Source organism: Lepisosteus platostomus, chromosome 7 (assembly GCF_059453375.1).
Source record: "Lepisosteus platostomus isolate fLepPlt1 chromosome 7, fLepPlt1.hap1, whole genome shotgun sequence".
Classification (NCBI taxonomy): Eukaryota; Metazoa; Chordata; class Actinopteri; order Semionotiformes; family Lepisosteidae; genus Lepisosteus; species Lepisosteus platostomus.
The window spans coordinates 43,082,010-43,109,983 of record NC_142617.1 but is presented as its reverse complement, the minus strand read 5'-3'; the positions used below and the strand labels follow the sequence as shown (position 1 = coordinate 43,109,983).

The 27,974-nt window shown below is 41.9% G+C and overlaps 1 protein-coding gene across 1 annotated transcript; it reads right to left on the bottom strand.

The window, feature by feature from the left end:
- Positions 1–11: 11 nt before the first annotated feature.
- gnai3 (guanine nucleotide binding protein (G protein), alpha inhibiting activity polypeptide 3) lies at positions 12–21,372 on the bottom strand. The gene is made up of 9 exons (XM_088640548.1): positions 20,662–21,372; positions 10,287–10,329; positions 9,840–9,981; positions 7,892–8,049; positions 6,225–6,353; positions 4,947–5,076; positions 4,300–4,453; positions 2,605–2,816; positions 12–1,835 (listed from the first exon to the last, which is right to left on the bottom strand). Exons 1-8 carry the CDS (start codon positions 20,777–20,779, stop codon positions 2,626–2,628), a joined length of 1,065 nt encoding a protein of 354 aa, XP_088496674.1. The 5' UTR covers positions 20,780–21,372; the 3' UTR covers positions 12–1,835; positions 2,605–2,625.
- Positions 21,373–27,974: the final 6,602 nt, after the last annotated feature.

Below are 27,974 nucleotides of genomic sequence, written 5' to 3'. Positions count from 1 at the left end.
ATAACACAAGGGCCTATCACCACCATTTAATATTGCCAAAGTAAACGTAAGCCTGTACAAATTCAAATTGACAGAATGAGTCAAACCAATCAAAGGAATGCACTTGGAACAAAAAGGTGGAACATGCTACAGTTAACAATGGCACTGGTCATTGAGGAATTTTACAAGATCAAGGCATGCTGTTGGCCCAGAACCCATTACAATGTAAAATTCATACAAAATTGTTAAAAAAAAACATCATGATTACTCAGTATATTCCAAGCTGAAATTCATTTTAAGTTAAATCACTCCACTGCGACACTACTGCACAGCACTCCATAATACAGCATTTCAGGTTTGTTCCCCCATTTCTAAAACACAATTCTTAAAATTTGTTACAGTTTATGGAGATGTACTGTATTTTAACATGGTGTTCTATTAAATTGAAGGCAGAACATCTATGATACTGGAGTGAAAGTTTTACAAATATGCAGTCCTCACATTGCTAGGAAATACAAAGTTGAAAATTAAACAGTGGGAAGTATTGATTTCAATGCCCTGGAAAATGGTAAAAAAGGTTTAAAATATCAAACAGTGAATACTAAGTCATCCATGCAATTTTAATAAGGCAGAAGAGAAGCCTCATGACAGTTGCAAAATGTCTTGATGCATACAATTAAGTTGTAATGTAGAAATCAGTCCAAACCATTTTTAAAATCTCATGAGCACTTAACACTTTGCCTGAAAATGCAACTCTAACAATGTGGACAAGACTCAAAAACATAAAAACAGTTAGTAGCAAGTGGTCCCTTTTGGCAGAGTAAAACTCTCACCATCAGTGTTCGTTCTCAACATCAGAATCAATTAATGTTTTTCCACAACAGTCCGAAATTAATAACGCTGCCTAGGTGAAGAGTGTGCTTATTCTCATTATAAACTTCCCACACATCAAGTGGACAGAAACATGCAAAGAGCATCCAGAACATCCAAAGTTGCTCCAGGGAGGTTTAAACAAGATTATTCATTACCCACAAATACGTTGTGCTGCTATAGAAATGATTCTAATACTTTGCAGAGGGACTTATGGCACAAAATGATCTAATTCATTTGGTGAATCAATGGCACAAGATGCCAAAGGGATGATCAAATTTATTAAGTGAGCAGATGAACAGTGAGGAAAGTGCACAGACACTGGAATGGACTTGATAAATGAACTCATCATGTAGTGTTAACAGTGCTAGAGGACATGGCATCTAGAAGGAACAGTTGAAATTATGAACAAGTGAAGGCTAAATGGAACAGTGGTCTGAATATATATAAAACCTAGTGAATGCTGTTTAAAAATATTTTCTAACAGTCTACAATATGGTTTGAACCAAATATCACAGGAGAAAATCCATTTTGGTCACTGTGCATAGGAAAGTGGTTCTCTCTGGCTCAACACCGCAAGTTTAAATGGGCAAAATAAGCCATTTGAACTGAGATTTCTACAACTCTGCTCAAAGGATAGACTTCTTTAAGTACTCTCCATACCTGTGCTAATTACACAGCTAAACTCCTTAGGAAATGTGTCACTTTTTATCCTCGTGTTTTGAAGGAGAAAAAAACTGTGTGGAATGGTGAAGTCCCAAAGTTCAGAGGAAGATAACATTTTATTTACAGTTTATTCCAATCTGCTTTAACCTCATATGTTAAGAGTTAAAATAAATCCAAAATGCAGAATTTGGCATTTAAGAATACAAGGATTCTTCATGCAGCATGTCAGTTTCCATTTGGTCCTTCTGTGAGCCTGCAGCTGTCCTTTGCAGATAAAAACAGTGATCATTCTCCAATTTACATGCTTCACTCTGAAGAAACTGTAAATAAAAACAAAAGACAGTTCAATTACAGAGAAAAGGGCAGATAGTCAATAATGCATACTTGGTATTAGTAGTGAAAACAGAATTCCTTTTACACTCTAAATGGAACTCTTAAGTTTCAGGTGAGAGATCTTTATCATCTTTCAAGGAAAAGGGCAAAAAAGGGGAATTTCAAATAGTCCTGTTCGGAACAGCTGTGTGGGAATTGCTAAACATTTTAATTTCTGTATGTTGACTTAATCAGATCCTCAACCCAAAATGACTGGGGAACAACTGCACAATTCCATCTTAAGGCTCCACTGCAAATGCATTTTCAGGACTGAGCTTTCCAAGTTTTGGGAAGACGGACTGCAGTTTCTGAACTCTTATAAAGTTCGGCGGAGCAGTGGCTCTGTGGCTAAGGATCTGCACCTGTGACTGGAAGGTTGGTGGTTCAAATCCTGCGGCCGGCAGAGGAATCCTACTCCGTTGGGCCCCTGAGCAAGGCCCTTAACCCCAACTGCTCCAGGGGCGCCGTACAATGGCAGACCCTGCGCTCTGACCCCAAGCTTCTCCCTGTCTGTGTGTCTGTGTCTCCATGGAGAAAAGCTGGGGTATGCGAAAAGACGAATTCCTAATGCAAGAAATTGTATAGGGCTAATAAAGAAACATTATTACATTATTATAATTAGATAATCAGATTTCTTGTCTTTGGTTTCAGATAAGGGTATTTCCTTTTAAGTGTGTATTAATGAACAACATGCTTAAGCAGCCAACAAATTCCAACCTGCAAGATCTGTTGGCAGTCTCAGTAGAGACCACACTCTTTCAGGTTGTTTTTGATGATGACATCCGTCACTGCGTCAAACACAAACTGCACATTTTTCGTATCCGTGGCGCAGGTGAAGTGTGTGTAGATCTCCTTGGTGTCCTTCCGTCTGTTGAGATCTTCAAACTGGCACTGAATATACGCTGCAGCTTCTTCGTACGTGTTGGAACCTGAAAAGAAGTGGAAAGTAAGGCGAGGCAACCACCACACCTGAAAACACGACAACTGACACCATGTACACACACAAGATTCTTCGCTCCCCAGCCGACTGAGCTTCACGTTTTCACTGTCCTGGAAGGTTATTTTAAAATTACAGCTACTAGGTGCTTTTTCTCTATACTTTTGTACTTCAAATTTAAATATATTATGTAGGATTTGTCTTCCTTTGATTATTCATCTTTTCTGGAAGCCTTTTTCTCATCTGGAAACAGAACAGAAATAAGTCCAGGAAGGATTAACACAAGTACTTTTGCAGTCTAAATATAACTAAGATGGGAGGCTTGGCACAGAACCACAAGCTTCCTATATCAGCATGGAGGGAAAGACTGAAGATTCTCATCTCAGAGTCAGAAAGCACATAATTTAAATGCAGCTCTGAACAAACGCCTCAGGGTATGGAAGATTATACAAAACAGACTGTGCCATTAACCGCATAGTAGGTTTTTTAGGATGATCAACAGCTCATAGAACTAAAATAAAATTAGCAATAAAAGACGTCAAGAGCAGGATGCAATTTAAACGAGTTTAAAGATGAACACTTGAGAATCGCACTGTCCTGCCTTCCGAAATCAAATGAACATTCCTGCACTCGGTAAGAGACTGCCTACATTTGCTAACTGTGGCACATGGTGGAGAACCAAGACTGTAGATTTTATACAAAAAGAGTGCATTATGTGTGTACAACAGGACATTACGAAGGATCACCTGGTAAATTAGTGCTAGATGCATTACAGCATTGAAACAACTGATAAACCAGAACGCAATACCGGGCAGGAAGACGACTGGTAATTAACCAAAGCAAATTGAACTTTAACATTCTATACACTGCTCAAAAATAGTAATGAAGCAGCAAAGAATAAGCCATTCACCCTTTTGAACAGAAAATGACTACAGCTTTATGTAATTCAAAATCCCAGGAAAACAGAACATCTCAATTTAGCATAAATGATGCTTTCAGGCTCACAAATACAACAAGCTCATTAGAATTTAATTTCCACACCTGAATGACAAAAGCTTTTATAACCTTTCCACTTAAGCTTCCCCATTATATAATCATTTTTTGTTTTCACTGTGAAATTTTACCACTCTGACAACTGCTCATGTAATTAAACTAATAACCCCCAGGGACCCCACGCTATGATCTGTGCAGCTCAGGGCTTGTGTTGTCCCCTCACTTCACAGGCATGCTGATTTATCCCTGCAAGATACAGCCTCGACGGAGCAGCAGTCCACCCAACCCGGAAACAGTCAATATGGACTTGACAATGAATGGCCGTGCAGAAGACTGAGGTTTATATCCTGGGCAGAGAAGCACTGTAGTGAAACTGCACAATTCCACCAGTTTAGAATTCACTCATTTCTATGTAACAACCCTCAGATAATTAATGATTTAATGAATTAATGTTAATGATCACAGCACTTAATCACACCCACCTGAATACTCAGGGTAACAGATTGTGAGGGGGCTCCTCTTGATCTTCTCCTCAAACAGGTCTTTCTTGTTGAGGAACAGGATGATAGATGTGTCCGTGAACCACTTATTGTTGCAAATACTGTCAAACAGCTTCATGCTCTCATGCATGCGGTTCTGAAAGAAGCACAAATCACAATAAGGCACTACAAAAAAGAAGGAATATTCAAGATAGGCATGTCCACAGGTTACAAATAAGGAAAAATAAAGTCTACTTAATCAGATCACTACCAACTATTTTCATTGAATTAAAATCTCCATACTGGTAAACGATTTAAAGAGCCTTCACATTCACGAGATTTCACCTGGTTTTGATTTGCTAGATTTTTTTAACATCAAGCAACAAACAAATCAACCTATGGACTTCTTTCAAGACAGCTTTCAGAAAGCAATGTTAAAAATTTGAAAACAAATGCAGAGCTGTTAAATTTGGAAGTATAGAAGAAGCTACCCAGCCATATTGTTGATACTTCAGTTTCCTTCAAGAAACAGCTTGATGTCTTCTCGGTGTAAATAAGCTATTAACCACAAAAAGGGACAGAAGGAGTCTTCTCTTGTTTGTAAGCTTTCATATGAGAACCCCTTTTCACATTTTTGCAATCCTTCTCACCATCTCTTCATCCTCTGCGAGAACGAGGTCATAGTCGCTGAGCGCCACACAAAATATTATGGCTGTAACACCTTCAAAGCAGTGAATCCACTTCTTTCGCTCCGATCGCTGACCACCCACGTCAAACATCCTGAGAAAAGAACAAGACACCATTCCACTAAATGCTGCATGTGTATCTAATAAAAAGAACCTGAAAGGGCATTCAATGGGTAAGAGATGAATTTGTGATTAAAAAAGCAACAAAAAGAACAAAACTATTTTACTTCATTCTTATACAACTTGTCTTTTCCAAACTATATACCTTAAAATGTCAGATTTTTCTAATTCACAGGCAAGCTCAAGAGCTTTAGCGGTTATTACCTCTGACATCTATGCACATTTTTTAAGATCATAATGCCAAAAGCGTTTCACTTAATCAACACTGAGGAAAGCATAACCGCATAAGAACGTGCAGTGGAAAGTGATTTTAAACTTCAAACTATTACCAAGACATTCAGTTCTAGCCAAACAACCATATACATCTGCTTTAAACCCTAAGGAATATCCTCAAGGCACTGCTTTCGTCTGTTTAAACTCATGTCCTAGACCAATTCTAAATATTTACTTTAAACACAAAACAAACCCATTTTGTTTATCCTTTTGAGAAATGCATGCTTCACACCTATTCCATCCACTATGGAGCACAGAACACTAGCAGAAACCCTGGGCTGGTAATCAAGGCATCTTGGGGTAACCATTGGGATAAAGCAAAAGGTTTTTCACAACTTATTTGCTCTTCAATATTCATATGTGCTGTAGTGTGATGCTTCCTGTCGCTTACATTCCTTTATAAACAACACTGTGGCGTTCTCTTTAAGATCAGGGTATTCGAGAGGTTAGCTGTGCTGGATGCACAAGAACACAAGGCATTAATCAAGGCACTGCCAAGGCTCTGTGGACAGCATGTTTTGTTTTTAACTCCTTAACGTAAGATGTTTTCTTAGCGTTTGTTCTACTATGTGCCTGCTGGTGTCGCACCAAGGCTGGGACAGTTGTTGCCATCACAGCATTTTTCAGCCCTGGTTTAGTCAGGAGAAAATTGCATGAACATTTAAATCGAGGCATTAAATTCCTTTCTCTCCTAAGGCTTAATCCATAATAACCTCTACTCACCTCAAAGAGAATTCATTCTGAAAATACCTATTACAGGGCATCAGGATCAGTCCTTTCAATTTAAAAAGACTAAAAAGCCCTTGAATATTTAATTACCCTCATACAAAATACGACTCAATTACTCACTTGAAATAGAGGTCCTTGAAAGTGAAGTGAGTCTCTACTATGCCTGTGGTCTTCACTCGGGTACGGAGCACATCTTGCTGTGTTGGGATGTAGTTTTGCTGCGATATCCTGTCCAGGTCATTGAGGTAACTGTAAGTGTGGCCAACATGACTGGGTAAGACTTGAGCCCTTGATTCTTTCATGAGATAAAAACTGCCCCAGTGTAAATTAAAGCCAAAAAAAAGGTCCAGCTCAAATGTTATTACACCAAGGGACATGAAAACAAAAGCGCTTTTGCAAAATCATTAATGAACAAAATCTAGTTAATGTAATAACATAATATAATGAATTTCATGAAAAGGTGAAGAGATATTGGAAAGCCTGAGCTAGATTAAGCATCTCGGTGATAAAACTGGGAAACCTTTAGTAAGTGAAAGGGAAATAGCTGCTGTATTAAAATTTTACCCATGCGTTTATTACAAGCCCTGGGTCAGCAAGAAAGATGTCAATTGCATTACATAGCAGCACAGAAGAGGAACTAAAATCACTTAAAACTGCTAAGGCCCAATAGGAATTCATCAATTATATTTAAGAAACAAAAATCCTTTATGTATATATTTTACAAAAGGATTCCAGCAAGTACTCAAGACCAGGATTGTACCTGCTTACAGAAGCTTTCTAGCCATATTGCTAAAAAGGTACACCCTGGCCTCCTTTAAGAACTGGCTGGCTTGAAACTTAAAATACTTCCTAGCAACTAAATGGCCATATCTCATTTTTGTTACTAAGAAAAGCCAGTGGTATACATTAAGGAGAAAAATTGCTGAGGTCAAGTTTACATACATCAGATAAGTACTATTTTTCTGAAATCTCCAATTTTTTGGTAAGGCTTACCACACTGAACTTGCACACTTCTGATTCAATTTTTCCTGACTTTAAAAAAAAAAACCCTTTGACAGCAATGTATTAGAAATAAAAGAACAAAAAGGGCAGTTCAGTTCACAGTCTTAAACAATAAGGATAAATATGAACTAGAAGGAAGGTGTTTTTATCCTTTAACTTTAAAGTTCCACTTGGACACAAGGTCCTAAAGCATGTTTCAAAAACTCTAGATTTTTGCAAATGTCCCACTGTTCATTGTGAATACATTTTTGCAAGCAGTAGGGAAGCATTAGTTCCAAACATTTTGCTGTATAGGAGGGAGAGCTTGTAATCAATTTAAAAAGTGTAAAGCTAAAAACATTCTGTGCAACCTAAATTTAGAAATTATGCCAAAATTAAACATCACAAAAAACATTGGAACTTCTACAATTTCACACTCAGCATTTTGCCCACGTCAAAGAAGAACCAGATGTTTAACTGCCTCACACCGATATGCCACATGGAGAGCATCCCCTGCAAGCTCCAAGCTCTGAGCCTCAAAACTGAACCAGTTAGAATGGGCTATACAGGACACTGCTCTCAACTTGCAGCTTGCAGTTAATATTTGACCTTGGCAGCTGGCTTAGAGATGATCACTGCCTGAACAACTCAAGACTGAGGAAGCAGTGGTTCAGCAACTATGATGTGAGAAACTCCCCTCCTACCCCCTGTCACATACTTCGCCAATAGGGACAATCCCGCTCGGAGAGAACGGTGTAAATTAACAATGTTAATGAAGCCCACGGACAAAGGAGAGGATCTCTTACTATGAGGCAGAGTCATTGAGCTGATATTCTCTGGATCTGCTGAAACAGGTCTGGACACCACCATCCTTCCATAGTCTCCTGATCACACCAGCCAGCTCGGCAGTCATTATCCCCTCCTCCGCTGTTCCTGCCAGCACAAACAACTGACGGGCATCGTCCTGCAATAAACATACAATGTTTACATACAAAGCTTCTCTCCCTGTCCGTGTGTCTGTGTCTCATGGAGAGCAAGTTGGGGTATGCGAAAAAGATTAATTCCTAATGCAAGAAATTGTACATGGCTTATGTGCTCAACTACAGATAACAGGGGTTAACTGTCCATTAGAAAAGGAAAACCAGTAATCCCCTCAGAGAATTCACAAAAATACGCATTTACAGTAAAACCATGTAAGCAAATAAACAAATTGCCCTCACCTAAATAAACCAAAACATCTTAGCATCGGATTTATGTATGACCAGAACACAGCACACTCCACCAGATCAAACCCCAAGAAGCCAAAGGCTACAGTAGTTCAATAAAGGGGAGTGATGAAAGCCCATACTGAGCAGCAGGTCAAGAGTAGAAAAAGGTCCTGATGGCACATCCCTGTGCCTCCTCAGAACAGAAGTTAAGAAAAAAAAAGATTTGCTTTCAAATTTATTCTTTAGAAAACAGTGAAGACCTGGTCACATTAGTTCTAAGTCTGTGCTCTTTTAGACTAAATACTGCCGCTTCTGAAAACAAAAAATCAGCATTTGTTCAGAAAAGTATACAAAACCATGAAAACAGTCTAATTCTACAATGGAAAGTGCTGAAAACCTCACTTTCAGATAAATAGCTGCGTCTGGTGTGATTCTAATTAAGAATTCAAAAGCTCTGCTGTCAACACAAAATAAGAATTAACTCAGACTTCCGTGCATTTAAATGTCTTCCAAGAACAAGCCCGGTACACTGAAAATGTTTTGTACAGAATCAGAAATACAAAAGATTAGATTGTACACAGTGAATGTAAAGCCATTCAACAATACTGCATAGCTAATTGGACGCAATATTTTCAGAACACAATACTAGCACTTGGATGAATACTACACAACCTACATGGCCCAAGAGATCTTTCTCTGTTCCCTACAAGGAAAGAAAGGCTCATAAGCATGCATATCACAATTTGAGATGAATAAAATATCACACTGCAGCCTGACCCAGATCAAAGGGGCTGAAAAGGCAGCTTTTCAGAGTTTCTCTTTTTATTCACTGATCTGAAGAAAGTGCCTCTGCTCAGCAGGCATAGTGTATAGAAAGGATAGCACAAACTGGCAGACGTGTCCAGCTTTCATTAAAGTAAGCCTTCCGGTGGCAAAATGTAAACAAAGTCTTCTGGTCCCCACGGACTCCTTCCTCATCTGATTATAAGTCCCACATCTGCAAAGGCTGTGCAGAGTGAGGAAGAGCTGGACTATTACCAGTTCAGATTCCCAGAGTACATATGCAGAACACACCAGGCCTTTGAAAAGTACATATTAAACTAAGATGTGTCCCAGCTAGAAAACAAGGCATGTGGCAACGACCAGGAGCATCTAATGTTTTATAATCAAATGGCTCAAACTACTATTAGGCACCATTAAATGTATTAATTTATATTTTGAACCTGAAAATCACCAGGTGCATAAATTGACTTCCCCTCCCCTTGAAGCCCAAGCTCCAGGAGCAAGTGTTTCTTCAAGCACTTCCCCCCTCACTCTACTGGAAGTCATCTACTTCTCTTATTGCAGTGACCAATGTCTTCTGAGATAGAAATCCCCTGGGATTTCCCCCTCTGTTTTTAGCTCTTCCGCCTACCATGGCGGGAATGCTTGAGATTTCATATCCACCAGTTTGTAACAATACATCACCCACCAAACTGCAATGAGTTACATCATGCTGAGTCTTATTAACTCATTAAGATGGAACAGTCCTCATCACCACACTTACCGCTCTAGCAGGGTCTCCGAAGTCTATCTTTAGCCTCCCCATGGCTCTGATTATGGCAATGATAGACTGGATGGTGTTGCTGTACACAACCACTTTGTATTGCTTGCACTCCTCCTCCGAATAACCATCCTCATGAATAATTCTGAGGAACAGAGTTATGATGAGCAAGCCACATTGTCACAACATTATATCTTTATTACTGTCTTCCCTGAGGAAACTGGAAGATGTGCGGACATGTTCTTTAAGAACACGTAAACAGGTCTTAAAGAAAGGAAGAACAGGTCTTTCTAAAACAGTGACACTACCACAGGATGTTTAGCTTTTAAGAATTTTTTAGGAGAGGCAGAATACTTTAACAAGACTGTCTGGACAGTTTTACAGTGCATTCAAACTAGGGTGTTCAATATGCATATTCACACAATATAAAACTTCAGTAAATTAACTTACTTCATCTGCTTTACTATTGTGCTTTTCCCAGACTCTCCAGCTCCTGTAAACAAGAAAAAAAAGTCAACCTTGGAAGAAACAGGTTTCAATGGAAAGACAACAGTCACATGAAAGATTTTTGAGTTGCTGTTCTGTCTTTTATACCAAATACACCAATAGTCACAGCCTGAAGAACCACACCAATCCAAGAAGGGACCTGGATGCTGCCAAGGAACATTTTGAACTCAAGCAGCACCGACATCCATATTCTCTTCAAATTAAGCGAAGGCTATGCTGAAGAACAGCAGCAAAAAAAAGTAGTTTCTAGACATGTTTGTCTAAGTGCCTCATTATCAACCTGCCTCATGCCAGTACAATCATACTCAGATCAGCACTTCAAGGTCACAGGCTCACTTTTGGCAAGTTCACCTAAAGGTGCCACATTGCCTAAAAGCTAAATTAACACCGAACAGAAATAGCAGTTTTATTTCAAAACAAACTGCTCAACTTTTTTTTTTAAAAGGAAAAATCTTTTTGCAACAAGGAAAAAAGTGGATATCATCCAGTAAATATAAAACTGGAATGTTTATTTGAAACTTTGCTTGATTCTATCAAGATGACTTTTTTCTAAAGTAAAAAAACAGATGGCACCACATCCAGGTCAGCATATAGACTTGACAGATGTGCGCCATTAGAGTTTTTCCAAAGCTGAAGTGTTTTTTGGGTGGGTGAGGGATTGGGTCTACACCCTGTCAGCAGATTGTGCCTCAGCTGTCCCTCGTTCAAGAGCATATTTCATCATGCGCACCCAAGGACATGGAAACAAATCGGAAAATAGACCTATGACTCAATCTTAGAAAGTGCTGCAGTAAATGTAAAAAAACATAACCATTGAGAAAATACAGACTACAAGGTGATGGCTGTACCTTTGACTTAACAATAAAACAAAAGAGGGGTATACCCAAATAAAGCAAATTAAACAAATCTTCTCCTCAGCTTATACTTTAAAAAGTAATACAGGCTGGGAGACCTTGTCAAAACTTAGTGTAAAACCTGAAGCAGACAAGTCACAGCATTTACTTTGCTATACTTTACATTTCAATTGGATTTTAAAAGCATATGAACCTGTACCATTGATATTAAAATCAGTTTTCCATTCTCATGGAATAGACTACTGCACACATAGGTCTGCGGTGAGACTGAAGTTGAGATGCCCAGAAAATTCCCCTGACATCCCCAGCAGGATGCTTCAGGTCTGACTGCACTACGGCAGCAAAGTGCCAAACCCTCAGGTGAGCTTCTGACAGCAGAGGGACAGATTCATCCCACTACCTTGCCAAGGATCAATTAGCCCCCCGTTTCCAAAACAAATCCAATTGTCAATGTTATCAGTGTTACACACTTCAATCCACGAATCAATGCTCTGTGTTAAAGCAATTAGGTTGCGCTTGCCTTTATACTTTTGGTGGATATTCCATGATGCTTTAGGGATGGATGTTGTTTTCTTGCCCAGAGCCAAGTACAGAATACTTTAAAGAGCAGAATCCATTAGTAATGGCTCAAAGATGCTGCCAAGATGACTGATCAATGTTACTGGAGATGCAAGACGACACCCTAGGGCAGCTCATGCAGGCCCTGATGCCATGAACTATGAATGTCTATAAAAAGCAGAACTAATAACAAAAGGAACTTTCTAGCATTTACTGACAGTATGTGTGTTCGTGTTTCTGAGGTATCCGATTTATGTACTGAGCCACTGTCACAGATCCAGTACAGCAACAGTCCAGTTCAAAAATGACAAGGCAGAACATGGTTTTATCGTAAATTTTCCCAAAAGGATGTTTAATTTCACATGTGATTTTAACATGTAACAATCAAAATTCACAAATGGAAAGTCAATCTAACTGAAGCGAAAACAATCAGGGCTCCAGACCGTGACTGAAATGGTCGCAAATGCGACAAAAAAAGAATTTGCGACAATTAAAAATCTCGTCGCCATTAGCGACAGACACCAAAACTTTATTTTGTGTCGATGGGTGGTCAAATTTCATCTGGTGATGAAGCTTTACTGAACTACATCTTGAGAGTGCACACCTTTACGTCCCTTCATCACAGCACACAGCAGTGACTGTTGGTGGAAAGGCAGCAAGCTAAGAAGCTACGCACTAGAACGCAGGCTACTGCAAACGTTCCACATGCGGATTGAAGCTCGTGAATTTTGTAATTGCGAAGTGTGCCCCAAGGCAGACACCTTTAGCCCGGGCTGCGTCTCACGCCTGTGAAAAAACAGCTGAGAAAGACTTTATAGAACTGAAAATGAAATTGAATGCAGCCTACATGATCGCATGCGAGGAATTACCGTTCGCAAAATAAGCCTCCCAAATCTTGCTAATGAAGAACGGAATGGATGCATCAAAGACGTATAACGACATCGCATGTCTGAGATTATTGGGTGCACTGCAGATTAACTATACTGATGCCTGCATCAGTGACAAGACAGTGAGACTCCATGCTGCTGGCCTTAGAGCAAGGCGACCCATCAGAGGCCCTGTGCTCACACCCCCTAGACGTCACACCCGACTGGCTTGGGCCAGACAGAGGCTGCGATGGACTCGTCAGCAGTGGCAGCGGGTCCTCTTCACAGATGAGTCACTCTTCAGCTTGTTCCACACGGACAGGAGGGCCAGAGTGAGTAGGAGGAGGAGGTGTTGCGTTTCTTTTTTGCATTGGTATATTTTGATTCTGTAATTTGGCAACAAAAAAAGTAATTTGGCTCCTAAATGTTTCATTTTAGGAGCCAGTGGCTCCCAAGTAATTTTTTTAGACTGGAGCCCTGACAATCCATTCTAAATTCCTGACATTGAACATTGTTAATTTATTTTGTGAACAACATGTCCATCATTCAAAATCTTGCCCAACAGTCCATCTAAGGCACTGCTCTTGGACGACAAGGCAAAGAAACTACACACCACCAATGCTTAAAACAAGAGGAGGACAAGCCTTGCATCCTCACTAATTAAGTTGCTAAGCCTATATTTCTGAAAGCAGACTTGCAGTTATGGGAAAAGCACTATAATTTTCCTAGATCTATCACAAAGGTCTCCCAAAGTCAAACATTCATGGCCACAAAAATGATTTCAACATTCTGTACAATCTGAAGGCAAATGCTACAATTCATAAACCACATATGGCTTAAGCGAACTGAAAATATACAAATACAGTAAAACCTCGCTTAACACAGGGGATGTATTCCAGAGAAACGTGCTGTGGGGAATCAATGGTAGCTGAGGCAATTACAGCATTGGTTCAATGATGAGGTTCCCAGGAGTGTCCTTTCTAGCATTTGAGCAAATAGGAAGGCTTCACTGGGTTACTGTAAGCTGCAGTGCTGATATTTTGACCGCAGAATGTAATTAACAATCCATTTTAGATAGGAGGAAATTTATTTCTGAATAGTTACAGTAGAAATACATCAAATCTGGCTTTGGCTCTGATTAAACATTCAGTCAGAGCTTATGTAGATTAACACAAGCTCTGGCAAGGTCTGCCTTCACTTCAACTTCACTACAGTGGGAGACTGATGGGGGGGGAACTACATCTGCCAGAATGTGCCAGGTTTTGGCTCACAGGAATATTAACAGGCAAGATCACAATAGACGTCTGGATGTAGAGAAGCAGGAGATGGATTAGAGGAGGCTCAGGCTGCACTGTAAACATACACATCCTGCCACACTCACTGGTTGACAGCCTGGGCACTGTTTTTCATTGCCGCTTGCCTTTAGCACAGACAGCACGATGCACTACTATAGCTCCCAGTGCAAATGCTCAGCCCGTCATGGCCTGTCTCAATATCAGACTTTTACAGGTAATTCTTATTTTTTTAATTCTGCTTCTTTACAGGTATATTTGGTGTAAATTAAGTGCCAGGACAAAGTACTACAGCAAGCCAGCGCTAAATGAATTACTATTGTACCACATGACACTTACACACAGCCATACCACACATGGGACTCAGATTCTTCTTCACTTGGATAGGAAGCTTTCACAGACCCCCCAAACAGGCAGAGAGGAAAAGACAGCTGAGAAACACTTGAGGTTTAAACGTGGGTACAGGTAGAGTACCACCCAAATGAAATAAAAATGAGAAAATAATAAGATGAGTTCCTAATTTGGTCTAAAGAGTATGGTCAAGTTCATGTCATCCACCTCCCAGACCTATGCAGATTAGGGTTGACTGGCTGTTCGAAACTATTCCTTTGGCATGTGGGAAGGGAGGGATTTTTCCACAGTACAGCCTATGACTGCCGAACCAAGGAAACCAAACTGTGCAAGCTGGAAGGGGTGAAAGGCCTCCTTTTATCTTATTGTTCCAATGTGTTTAATTAGCCATTACCACACTCTCCATGCCAAAAGGCTGATACAGTGGTAGCACCACCACAGTGGATTCGCTAAGTGATAGAAACAGGAGGACAATAAAGTTCAAGCACAAAAGCAAAGCTGTTATGGCAATTTAAGACCAAAAGGCTGAGGGGCACTGCTGCTTCAAATGACACAACAAGGTCAGACATGAAAGCCATTACTGCAGCAGGGGCCTGGAAATTCACCAGCTGGTTCAAACACTTCAAGTGTTTCATACTGGTTGCCCCGGAGCATAGTGTACCAAAGAAGGTTCTTGTTTTGCCACTTCCTAACCAGAAATGAAAAATGTAATGAGAAAATGCCTAGAAACCACAATTTTAAATGTGCAAGCCTATGTTATCAGTTTATAGAATAAAGTACCTATATTTCCATATTAAAAACACCAGGATCCTTACCACGAATACTTGCTTTGGATGAAAAATGCACAATCAGGAACATAGGATTAACCACAAACACTACAGCTTTTGTTCTACTGTTTCCCACACACTCCCTTCAATCAGGGAGAGAAAAGATCAAGGTCTACTTCAAGAGCTTTCTACCGCAAAGGCTGTGAAGGAAGGAAAAGGGTCAATAAGGATAAATAAGCTCTTCTTCTAAGAGTTGGAGCTGACATTCGATCTGAAAACTGCTCACATAAGTATTAAAACAGCTGTGCTAAATTCTAATAAGGGAAAGACACAAACACCACCCTACTCAGATTTACAGCACATCGCTTGCTGATAAAACTGACAATCTGGGAGTCTCGAAAAAAAGATCAAATACAATGACCACCCCTTCTTTCTTCAGAAACCCTGAAGCAGTATGTGAAGGGGTTGTTATTAGAGCCAGCTGTTTGGAACAGCACAGCCACAATAATGGAATCAGAGACCATGCACATATTAATGCTGATGGAGCTGGCTGTCTCAAGGGTCTAGTGCTAGCCCTTTGTGGCTTGGCTAACAGTTGAATTCATTCGAAAAACAAAAATAAATCTTCAATAGACTAGGGGCATAAGTGGCAAGTGGCTAAACTCAGAGGTTCTATAGATGTGGTCTTCCGAAGTTTTATTATGGAAAATGTACGAGGATCAATCTTTTAGAAATGTCAAGAATATTTCTTTTTTTGAGGAACATAAAATTACATTCGCATCCACTCGTGTAGAATAATCCTTTTGGTATCTGATCACCCCCCTAGCTCACTTAATTGTATGTGCCATGCATGTGATGGCATGAATGGAAAAGTACCACCTCATTCTGTCAGGTCAGTTTAACTAATAATTCCTGTTTTTTACACCACTCTGTATTTATACACTAAGTGGGAGAACAAACATCCTTTCAAGCAAAACTGAATTTTTAATTTTATTCCCAAATGGCTACCTCAGAATCCCCTGTAGCGCTGAAAGACAGTGGCCCCATGGCTCAGAAAAGCAGTGCTCCAAAGAACACAATGGGCAGAACAGTGCAGCTGCTCCAGTGTGAGAACTGCTGTCGTCAGGGGCGGATTAGAGAACACAAAGAGAGGAACCAGGCATCCAGGATTGTAGGAGACATGGAGACAATACAATTAGTCTACTGACAAAAAATCTAAATAGGAAACTTGTAACCAAGAAAAACAGATGATGGGTTCAAGTTTTTTGGAATCAAGTCCCTCACCAGTTTGAACTGTACTGGGGTTTTGCCAAGAGTATTTTGCTGTTAACAACTGAATAAATCCTTTGGCATGTATGAGAAACCCATGGTTACATATACGTTTTCAGTCATGACTTCCCAAATCTATTTTAGGTCAAACAAAACAGCAAGTACTGAGGTTTCCAGCTATGCAAAGTTTTGTGGCTTGCAAGATCTGCTTTTTTGTCTAAATGAAACCCCATCCTATGGCTGACACTAACCCATAGTGTAGCAGCATCTGGAGCTCAGGTTCTCAGCCAGCTGCTTTCAGAATACTGCCAGCAGGGCAAGGAGATGCTAGAAGTTTTAAAGCATGCAACATCTCCACAACAGGGCAAGCCCAAATCAAAGACATCAAATAATTAACCTTTTTGGAACCTCCATCATTCAAGTTTAAAATGTTCATCAGAATAAAACTTCTTTGGAAATTGTGTTTTTTTATTGGAACAGTCTATTTCAACTTCTTCCCCACAATTCCTGACAAAGGACCCTCACTCTTCCGGTCTTTAATACTCAAAATATAGTTCTGTGACTCAAATTCAGTATTCTCTGCAATCAGAAGAAAGCAGGTGAAGTTCAATGAGCACTACCTAGCACAAAGTGGTGCTTTAGATTGGAAGAGCAACAGGATGGTGTCTCTCATCTGCAAACTTGCCTACAGAGTTTATGTAAATTTAATTAATGCCCATCACCTTCACTTTATTTATGCTTATAATACTTTCTTTCTGAAATAAAACCCAAGGGGGGTTTAATGACGTGATACAATTTTGTTGTAATAAAAGGTTCTCTCCGAGGTTCAACATTTTAGACTTGCATGCCTATAAGCTTTATACGAGGCATGGAAATTGAGGTTTTCCAAAGCTCCAAATTGTGACATACTGGCTATTTAAGCACAGTACTCGGGAAAGGAAACAGATCAGACAATGCACTGCTTGAAACATTAACACTTGCACTCAAAAGAAAAATGTTTGCATACTGGATGATTTGTGCAAACTAATGCTGCACTAAAACCCAACACCATTTTAGCTTCCAGCAGACTTCTACTGAAATTGACATTTCTGTTCTACTACACAGATCACTATCACCGTTTCACCAGAAAGGTCCCTGTGAACTATCTTCAAAATCACAGCAAAGCAAAATTCAGTCAGTGCATACCTGCATCTATAAAAGTAAATCCAAGGATTACATCAGGTATGGGTTTTTATACATAAACGATGGCAAGGAAAGGTCAACATCACTGGGTTTCCCCAAAAAGAACCTTTACAACACCCCTAGAGCAAGCCATAAGCTCATGAATCCTCTAAATCTCAACTGCACATCTTCTGTATTCCCCAATTACAATTACTTTGTTGTTAGAAAAAAATATTTCTACAACGTCTGCACCCAGGACTGAGCAAACTCCTGCCATTCACCTGTGGCAGAATGTCATCCCTTTGGCCCCGCTTGTAGACTTGATAGAGTCCGATAAGTACATACACAGCAACCACATTTCTCTTTGGCAGTCTGAAGACTCATTTAGGACAGGTCTTTTGTTACCCAGCATTTCGTTGCTCTATAGCACTTGGTTTAACTAATTTTTCAAATGGCTTCTTTCTCATTCCTTGAGTTGCATTAAACTACTATGGGATCCACCACTTGTCATTAATGGCCAGACTGTAGAGAGAGTGGACTCCCAAGTTTATTATCATAACCATCTGCCACTCACTGAAGCAGGAAGTTACCACCAGCCTCATCATGAAGAAAGAGTTTATCAGGAAGCAATAACACTTCTATAGAACTGTGCTTTAGAGTGTGGTCACCTTCTTGATAGCAGTGTGGTACAACAATACAACTGTCCAGGAGAGGAAACAGCTGGAAAGAGTCATGCACACAGCCTCCAAGATCAACGAACACGATTTTCCCTCAGTTGCCTCTATTTACGACAGCCGCATCAAACAGAAAGCTCAGAAGATGCCCACAGACCCCTTCCATCCTGCCAACTCCCTTTTTTTAAAAGCATCCAAAGCATCAAATGTAGTAGTGCTCGCTTCTGAAATAGCACCTATTTAGACATTAGATACCTTAATATATTGTATGCATAAGTGTGTTTTTTTGCTTTTATCCAACCGTCACTAGAGAAAAATACAATCAACTTTGTTCGCATGGCAATAAAGTACTGAACTGAAGAAAGACTGAATGGGACCTAACAGCACACTCTACTGAAAGACTGCAAACTACTACTTTCTCATCTGTCCTCTTGTACTGGTAACAGGAGAAGTACAGTCTCTTGCACCACAAGCATGGTAAAGCCCAGAGAGCAATCAGGAAAGGACCTCCAGTAGCAGCAACAGCCTGCTGAGAGCGGAGAGCGCCAGACAGGCAGCTCATGCATGACGCAGAGAGAACAAGTCTCCAGCTCCAGCAGATCTTCCATGACCTTTAGGAAGAAAGACACCGAGCGTTTTCAAAAGTACAGGGATTGAGCAATTTAAAACTAATTAAGTCTCTTACATTAGCTTTCGCTGATCTTTGTAGGTAATGTGCTAGAAAGGCCTAACTTGATAAAATACCAAAAAGCAATGAAAGGAGGGGAAATGGTTATCTTAATTTATTTTTTCCCCTCTTTTCTATATAATAACTACTGTAAGGCTGCAGAACAGAGGTCTAGAAACACGTTTTCTTACACTTCAACAACATATCTAGAGTGCCTTATACCCCTATAAGCCCAGGTACAGTACACTAGGGAGAAAGTATTATGAATCAGAATGAATGTATTTTAACTGCGGAGGACTGTTTCCAAAGACTACACACTTCAGTGTCTACAGATGTTCTGTATTGCAGGTCTCCGAGTGTCAAAATTCAAAGTTTTCCATAAAGCTTTGATCTAATCTGAGTAGCTGCCGATGCCACAGGCTCTCCTGATACAGCAGCCATGCAAATGCAGTATAGCTGTTTGCACTGGCACCAGGCCTGAAATAAAACAAATTAGAGCACACTGAAAGACGCTCTATCAGCTAGCATGACCACAAAGTGGAATGTTAATGACATCATAGGACACGGAGACCACTGGCGGTTCGACAATCCCCGCAGTTTGACACTCATGTAACAGTAATAATGGTTGAATGTTTTCTAAGGCTTTATCAGAAAGCTGCTTCTTCTGGGAGTCTGACAGCTCTGTAGAAGAGCATCAGGGGAACAACACAAGAGCTGAGTCCACTTTAAAGAGCTTGAGCGAAATGCACAACTACCAGGACAGCCTTATCCCCCTAAGCCTGCATTTTAATAATTAACAGAAGCGGATTGAGTGATCTAGTAACTTCATTTTATCTTTTAATCCAGAAAAGGTTCTGAAGCCTATTAAAGTCACACTACTGTTGCTTTATAGTGCCTGTCAAGCTGTGGGCAGTTGGGTGCCCTAAAAAAAACTGGGTTTCGCTTCCCAACAGCTGTACAAACGCCGGGAGAAGTGCTTACAGAGCGAAGGCAAATCGATTTACTGTCAACAACGCCGGCTGTACGAACTGAATATAAAAGCATGGCTCTCCCATCTATTGTAGTCCATCTTTTTCTCTAAATCCCAGTTTTCCGTTTGTGTTATTTAGTTGTTTGGGGCAGAAAAGAAACGTCTAGTCAATAAGCAGCATCATAGACTTGGCCCTCTTCCCTGTGCCGAGGAATGTTTTAAAGCCCAGTTCGCTATGAAGACGGAAGGCTTTCATTACTGTCTTGAGTTCCCGTTCCGCCGCACCACGAGTCTCACAGACCTGGAACCGCCTCTGAAACTCGCGAACAGCAGACAACTCGCTGGGGTGATAACTCGCTAGACTCTGTCTCACCGTGATGAAAAGTTCAAACAATGACCGAGCAAACACGTTCTGATTTGAAATCACATACACGACAGAGCATCTTAAGAGACCAACTATTGCGCATTACGCTCTCCGGGCAGTTAAAAACAAGCCTCGTTTAATAAAATATGGGAAATCAGTTTCTATATTTTCAAAGGACAGTCTGAACAGAGTTTGGCAAGACATTTAAATGTCACGACAGAGGAGGCAGTGTGGACCGCAGGGGTCAGTGCGGACACGGTCACTTGGCAGATCTGTGCCGCCCGTGAAACATTTTCTCCAACTTTTCTCTAGCACTTCGTTCCCAAGGCTGTTCCGCAGAAGCAGATGAGAGACATCGGAGCACTCTTCCACAAGCACAAGTTCAGATAACAGCCCCGAGATCGGCAGCGCCTCCCGCCTTTCGCGGCAGCGGAGACCGACCGGGGACGCGATCTGTCCGCGACAGAGGCCAGCGATCCCCCCCTGCCCGGGTTTCCAAGACCGGTCATTCGGAGAAGGGCTTACCCAGCAGGAGCAACTTCACCTCCCGGGCGGCCTTCTCCCCGTCCTCCCGCAGGTTGCGGTCGATCATCTTGCTCCTCTCCACCGCGGCTTTGTCCTCGGCGCTGAGCGTGCACCCCATCTCGGTAGCCCCAGATTCCCAAGACCCCAAAAAATTAGCGAGTGACGGGGGAGGGGGGAAAAAACTCTCTCCCAAGACAACGGCTGAGGGATTGCCGGGCTTGGACAGAAAAAAAAATAATGAAGAGCAGTCGGAGGGTGGGGGGGTAAAAAGGCGTTGGTCACCGACTCTCTCACATGGGAAAGCAAGCAGCGAATGTTACAAAACCGAGATGAAAACAGACGAACACCCTAATGACGGTAACTCGAGTCCCGAAATAAAATAACGGGCAAAATTAAAGGCCTGATCCCGTGGTGTCCTCGCATACCTTCAGTGTTTCGCCGAGAAGCAGGCGTTGCCCTCTCCAATGCTTTCACAAGCTGAGCATTGGCTCAAAAGAAAAAAAAAACTCTAAAACAAAATCGGAAAATAAAATGCAGCCCTCCCGATAACACAAGAAACTAACAGCGTTATAGTATCTTCCTTCCGATTAAAAAACAGTAGTCCATCGGTGTCTCACACTTTTCTCCCTTATTAAATTGGCGTTTTAAATTACTGGTGTAGCCGTCTCGCGCCGTTTCCGTTGCTCGTCGGGGAGAGAGAGAGGGAAAAAAAATCGAATTGTATGCAAACGAGGGCAGTCACTGCACGGGAAGCGGAAATGAGCGAGCGGGGCGCAGGGGGGTGATGGGAAGTGTAGTTTGTAGGGATATGCCAGGAGTCTGCTGAAAACCGCACAATATTCTAAATAGAAATCAAATGTACATTCCGCGGAAAACGTCTTAATCTTAATTAAGAAAGTCATTCAAACATTGTGGATTAAAAAAAAATCACAAAGCTGCCTCATACCAATTAAGTTCATCTTCAATCGTTTACCTAATTTAGGTCTTGCAGTGAATTTATAAAGAAGTGTTGCAAAAGCAGGGTTAGCACAACACCAGTAGACGGTTTGGAAAGTATACTGCAGTAGAAAATTACTCTGATCATTGTACCACATATACCTAGTCTTTTAATACACTATGGATTTCTGATATTAACTTTTTATGAAATACCTTATTTTACTGCTCCACCGTTTAAAAGCAAGACATTTCCTTCCCATTTCAGAGGAAATCTTACGGAATCCAGAGGGTGACGTTTTAAAATAGCTGGACAATTTAAAAATATATTTTATTTCTTCTGAATTTCTTTTGTGAAATAAGTCTGAATTGGTCTTCGTCGTCTGGTTTCCGATTTCCTGTAATTCTCCTTGGGGCGATGCTAAAATGTTTAACGCACGTTGAAAATGACAAGGTTGAATTTGTCTCTGCTTTCTTTAAAGCATTTTCATCTTAATCCCCCCCAACTTTTAACACAATACTCTGCTCCTATGATTACTATTACCGACAATACTAATATCATAATAGTGTTAGTCAACTCTACATTCGTTTAAATGCATCAATGTAACACGTTTCGTCTTGTTCCTGCGACTCCGTATTCTGTCAGAGTCCCTCGGTGCGAGTTCGTCTGAAGTACTTGGGCGCCGTCTTGTGGACCGACGGAGAAAGCGCAGAGGAGCTCTCGGGACAGTGATTAAATATAGTATGAGTGTACTGAGCAGATACACTCATACACACACACAAAGAACCATTCTGACCGTATAATATTATCAGCTTGTTATTAACAGTTACTCTTAACTTGCCTATACCCGTTTATCTACTGTTAACATTTTTAACTTTCTGCATTTTACCTAGATTTCCCTCTATGCGCGTCATGAATGTTCGGCAGAAGATCGTGGGATACTTTAATAAACGTATACAGTAAAATATACGTTTTTAAAAAACGTGCTTAAAATCTGAGTACTACAGACTGGGTTTAATGCTGCTTATTAAAAAAAGGCAGCAAGACAGCTTCCAGAATACCGGATCTGTTCTGAAAATGTAACGCCGTGGTCACCTCTAAAGGTCTCCGTTTAACAGTGTACTTAAAACAAGTACAAGGCGATGCCCTTCACTACGCTAGTGTCCAATCTCCTGCAATTGTTTTTAGAAGCAGTTTCCGACCTGCTCCATTCTGGACGCCCCCGAGAGGACAACAAGCCTCCGTTTTCGCCGTCCTTACAGGACCCCAGAGCTCGAACCCCTGCCCAATACGTCCAGTTGACGAGACGGGACAGTCCGCACCCACGATGGACAGAGCAGCGCGCTCACACAGCCGGGGCTATTTGGAGAGGCCAGTTCACGTGCAGATCCTGTCGCTGGGAGGTGGGAGGAAACCCACACGAACGGGATAACATGCGAGCTCCCCCCATACTGCGAAGGCGCTCCAGACTGGACTCGGGAAGAGTGAGGCCTGGGAGGGCTCACCGCCAGTCCCGCGTACACTACCCACCCTGAGCACAGAAACGGCTCTCTCGCTAGCCCGCAATTCCGCGTTCTTCACGCGGAATGCAGTCTAAGCCGCGGGTGAAAAGACCTGGCTTTATCATGTAGCACACGCGTGGGAAGTTCATCCTGAACCCCAATCCGCTGCGCCACTCAGCTCTCGCTCTATTCACGAGTTTTTTTCCGGAAAAAGTTTATGAAATGTACAGATAACCGCTTGGAAACGAAAAGGGATTCATTTCCCTTGCAGTGAAGTGAGCAAGGATTAAACGGAAGCAAATAAGCAACTTGTTCAATCGTGTAAACCTTCTGCACAACAAACATTTCCTTTTCTTAAACAAGCGTATGAAAGGTTGCACAACTTCTGTAAACGTTTTCGTGATCCCCGCGTCTTCTACAACTGTTTTCTAAACAAGACAATACGGTTTATTCTCCCGACTTCCTAAATACGGGCGCCCGAGACTAGGTGTTACATAATCGAAGAAGAGGGTTTTCGCTGCGGGTGTATCTCCTCTCTCATCTGGAGCCTATCGACAGCGGTGTGCTCTTTCCTCCTTCTGCTCAAACACTCCCACACTGCCCTATGTCACTCTAGACCACGCCAGTCCTACCGCCTTGCAGTTTTTATAGGTGCGTCTTAATGAGCAGTCAGTTAAGTCTCAGCCGGGGCGGCAGTATTGACCAATTAAAGCAATGCATTAAGAAATTGAATGGTCTAGAATGTAATCCCAGAGTCCCTTTTGTTACTGCACTAACGAAATATACTCCATGTTTTAGAACAAGGGTCTCACACTCATTTCCTGGAGGGTCTTCTGGATTACAGAGTTGGTCTAATTAATTAATTAGCCGCGTAATTGTTATACCTTTAACCAAGGTCCGAGGTGAAATATAGCTAACTGTACCTTTAATAAAGAGAATGTCTTGTGCAATCACCTGTTAAAAGACCCACAGAAAATATGACATATGTCAGATTTAGAAAATAAAATGGTTTAATTGGGTGTTCGTGTTAGATCAATAATCAGAAGAAACAAGGCCCTCCACGATCTGGATATTAGTATTGCCTCTGTAGTTTTCTTTTCAAAGAGGTTGAAACATATCAGGTGCACACTTGCTTTGTTATTTCAATATATTTATGAATCCAGAGAGAGGTTTGACATGTGGGGTCTTTCCTCTTTCTCACTGATGTCCCATCATTTCAAAATCGGTCAGGGGGAAACGGAAACGACACGAAAATGTCTTTTGTGTGTCGTTTACCTACAGTGTGTGAATTAGGTACGCTGATGAAAACTCTAGCCTCCGGCGAAACTACAGTGCAGATGGGACAGTTAAAGACACGGGCGGCGCGGCGCGGAGCAGCGCAGGGCTGAGGCCGGCCGGTGTGCAGGGCGCGTTCAGGGCGCCGGGATGGAAGATGAGGCTGCGCCCACAACCGGATCAAAACCCACGGCGTGAGTCAAGCAGAAGGGTTCAAGGAGGAGGCCCGGAACGTCCTTAAACGCTGCCGAGCTAAACTGGAGAGATGGGAGTGGGGGAGGTACAGTAGCTGTCTTTTAACACAGGGCTCCTCCTTCAACTAGTCCCCGCTCCCCCCTTCTTCTCCTGAAAATAAAAATGTCATGGAGGACGGGTTGTCATGGAAACCGCGGATCGCAGAGAACCCGAAGGCATGTGGAATGGTGCCGCTGCGTTTCCGAGAGGGGGGTCGACCTCCACACACAGCATGGATGGAGAACACACGAGGAAAAGTGTCCGGCACCCCAGCGCCACAGTAACACATCGAGAGGTGTGCAAAAGAGGTCGAACAGGGAGCTCTGGGCTGAATGTGTTAATTAACCTGCTCGAGTGCTGGAATCCAAAGACCTGCAATAGAATTTATAAAGTCACGCCACCTTCTCCACTTGCTTATAGTGATTTTTGTGTTTTTGTGATTTTTGTGAGCTGGCAGAAAAGACATTTAATTGCCAGCAACTACTGGCAATGAAGTTGTATTGTATTGTAGCTGTATTGTTGTGCATTTGATAAGTAAACTTTGATTTGATTTATAGAATGTCTCAGCACAACTAGGACTCATCAAAAATAAAGTGCAGTACGCAACAACACTAACTATAATGTCCACCTGCGATCAACAGGACCTAGCTAATAGACCCATAAAGAAGTGTGAGTGATTACTGGAAAAGGCTGTAAAGATTTGATGAGCATTTTCACCCTCTGCAGCTGCTGTGCAAGCCATCAGCCTAACTACACACTACAGGGTGAAGCACACAGGGGCTGCAGCTGGATTGCGCTGACTAGAACTTGAAGAACCAGAACGTGTATCCCAGTCACAGCTGCTGCTGCCCACTCGGCGCATCAGCAATGGCACTGCTGTGCATTTTGCCCTGCTGAAAGCCCCTTCTCTGCCCCCCCAGGAGAATCAGCCCATTAATGCACTGTGAGTGAGAGTGACCCCATCTTCAGTTCACCTCAGGGCATTCCCGTTCCCTCTATCACTCCAGAGACTTCCAGCGCTCACTTTGGAGCGTTTGAATGTCGTTGTGGTGGTAATTGGGCCCTGGGCCCTGGGGGTCCCCGGGGGAGCGCAGGTCCACAGCAGTCAGGAGGGAGAGCTGAGTGGCAGGAGGAAGGATGAGCTCTTCTCCCTTTGGCAAAGGCCAAGAGGCTTTCATGTAAAACATCTGGAGAGCCAATTACAGATCCCTCTATTCCTCTCAATAAGGTATTTATTCAGACGAACACCCTGTTTTCACACTCCCCTTGCTCTCTGGGATCACTTAAAACTTAGCAGTGTTTTGACCCCATTTTGCCTGAATTTGTCTTCTTCCTTCCTATGACAATTTCCCTGTTTTTAGTGTGGTTAATTACAATGTAGCTATGGAAAAGCTGGGAACTGCCAGCTCATCACAGTGCATTTGTGTACATATACTGCACATATCGTGATATACTGTGTATCCTTCACAATTCTTGTTACTGGGCGTATGTGGACGTCCTGTGTGATTCTGGGACCAGTATTCTTAAGAACACAAGAGCAGGTTCAACCATGACAAGGCTTTTGGGCCCATCCGGTCCGTTTGCTACTTAGAAGTTGATTGTTCCAAGCTTCTCATCCAGCTGTTTGTTGAAATAAATCAGGGTATTGGCTTCAACAACATTGTTAAGTAGCTTGTTCCACACTCCCACAACCCTTTGTGGAAAGAAGTGCCTCCTGTCCTCTTTAAAATTCACTTCCATGTAGTTTCCACTTGTTTCCTCTTTTTCACTTTTCATTGTTTAATCTGGAGAAATACCCTGGGATTGCTTAGTCAGTACCTTTGAGTAGTTCGTGTTCTCGGTTCAAGACTCAAAACTTTCAGCTCTTTCTGCCTGCCACTATTGGTATTTCCTTTAAGTCCCAAATATTAGCATGTGATTAAATTAGAACATAGGATCCATCCACCCATTTTCTAACTGCTTCACCCAGTTCAGGGTCACAGAGGAGCCAGAGCCTATCCTGGCAAGCAAAGGGCACCCTAGCTTTAAATTCTCCACTTTTAACTCTATATCCTTGTAGGTTTGCACAGGGATCACAAATGCTTTATTAATTGATTTCAATGACACTTTTTACCCTAGAGTAGAATGATCAGAACTGTACATTACAAGAGGAATAACTAGAGTCACTAACCTATGGAGAAACCTCTCAGTCTATAGAAATATGAAATCCCTCTGAAAGCAAGAACACAAAACACAAGCAAGGGCAGGCTCAAAGCAAGAGCACAGAGCACAGAACACGCAAGGGCATGCACCGATCAAGAAGCTCTGGCGGAATGAAAGAGAAATGAATCATATTCATGGTCACTTAACAATTCACATGGAATTACAGCAGGACTGTTCTTTGTTAGCACAGATCAGGTGTGGCAGCAGTGCCTGACTGCTGATCGCTGGATTGTAGACCATCATGCTTCTGCTGAAAGGATCCCCTCTGTCTGTAGCATCACTGAAGGGAAGTCCTGCACAATATTTGTAAGGGACCATAAAGAATTCTGGCCTCCAAATTCTGCACACTGTCTTTCTATTCTACCTGAAAAGGACCAGCCTAATTACAGAAACCTATTCTTTCAGTGAACAGAGCTGCCATTTCCTTTGGCCCTCGACTCCCCACCCACCACCCATCGCCGACTTGAACGCCTGCATCCCGCTGTATTTGTGAAGTTGAAACGCAGCAGAAAGGTCAGGCTTCTGAAGACGCCGCTGCCTCCCCTCCTTCCCAGAGCCCCAGGGTGCCTCTTTGTAACGGGGGACATCAAAGCGGTGAGTCAGAGAGCAGACGCCAGCCTTCCTGCGCTGGAGCGAGAGAGGGGCCGGGAGAAGTGCAACCCAGTGGATGATCGGGGGAATTATCTGCGTCTACACCTGGGCGGCCATTAAGTCTTGTTATGCAAGCAGAGCAAGCGGGCATGTACAAGTCAAATTGGAACAAAAACAATTCAATATTTCTTAAACCCAAGGTTACTCACAGTCCTTTGCCATGGCATGATCTTTAGATTTTCATATCGTTAGCTTATTAGGTTCTTTGTCTGCAATAAGGTTCGTACATATTTCTGGGGGAATCGGTTCACACGCAAGGTGCAGTCAAGTGCTGCAGTGTGAAAGATGCTAGACAGGTGTAAATTGTATTAGAAGATCAGGTCTAAATATACACTCTAACCCTGTTTTATTGCACTTAAACACGTTTGGATTCTTGACAGTGCAGGTGCTCCACTGCTTTTTGATTTTTCATTTATTCAACCGCTGTCAGAAAGCCAGTCAGTCGTTATAAGAGCCACAGAAAACTGGAGCTTCTCCCAGAAGCACAGGGCACAAGGTAGGCATGCATCCTGGTA

Coding starts and splice junctions, on each gene's coding strand:
- gnai3 (XM_088640548.1), bottom strand. CDS start 20,779: ATGGGGTGCACGCTCAGCGCCGAGGACAAAGCCGCGGTGGAGAGGAGC. Junction 9,982..10,286: donor ACAATAGTAAAGCAGATGAA/GTAAGTTAATTT, acceptor TCTGTTCCTCAG/AATTATTCATGAGGATGGTT. Junction 4,454..4,946: donor TCGCAGAGGATGAAGAGATG/GTGAGAAGGATT, acceptor TGCTTCTTTCAG/AACCGCATGCATGAGAGCAT.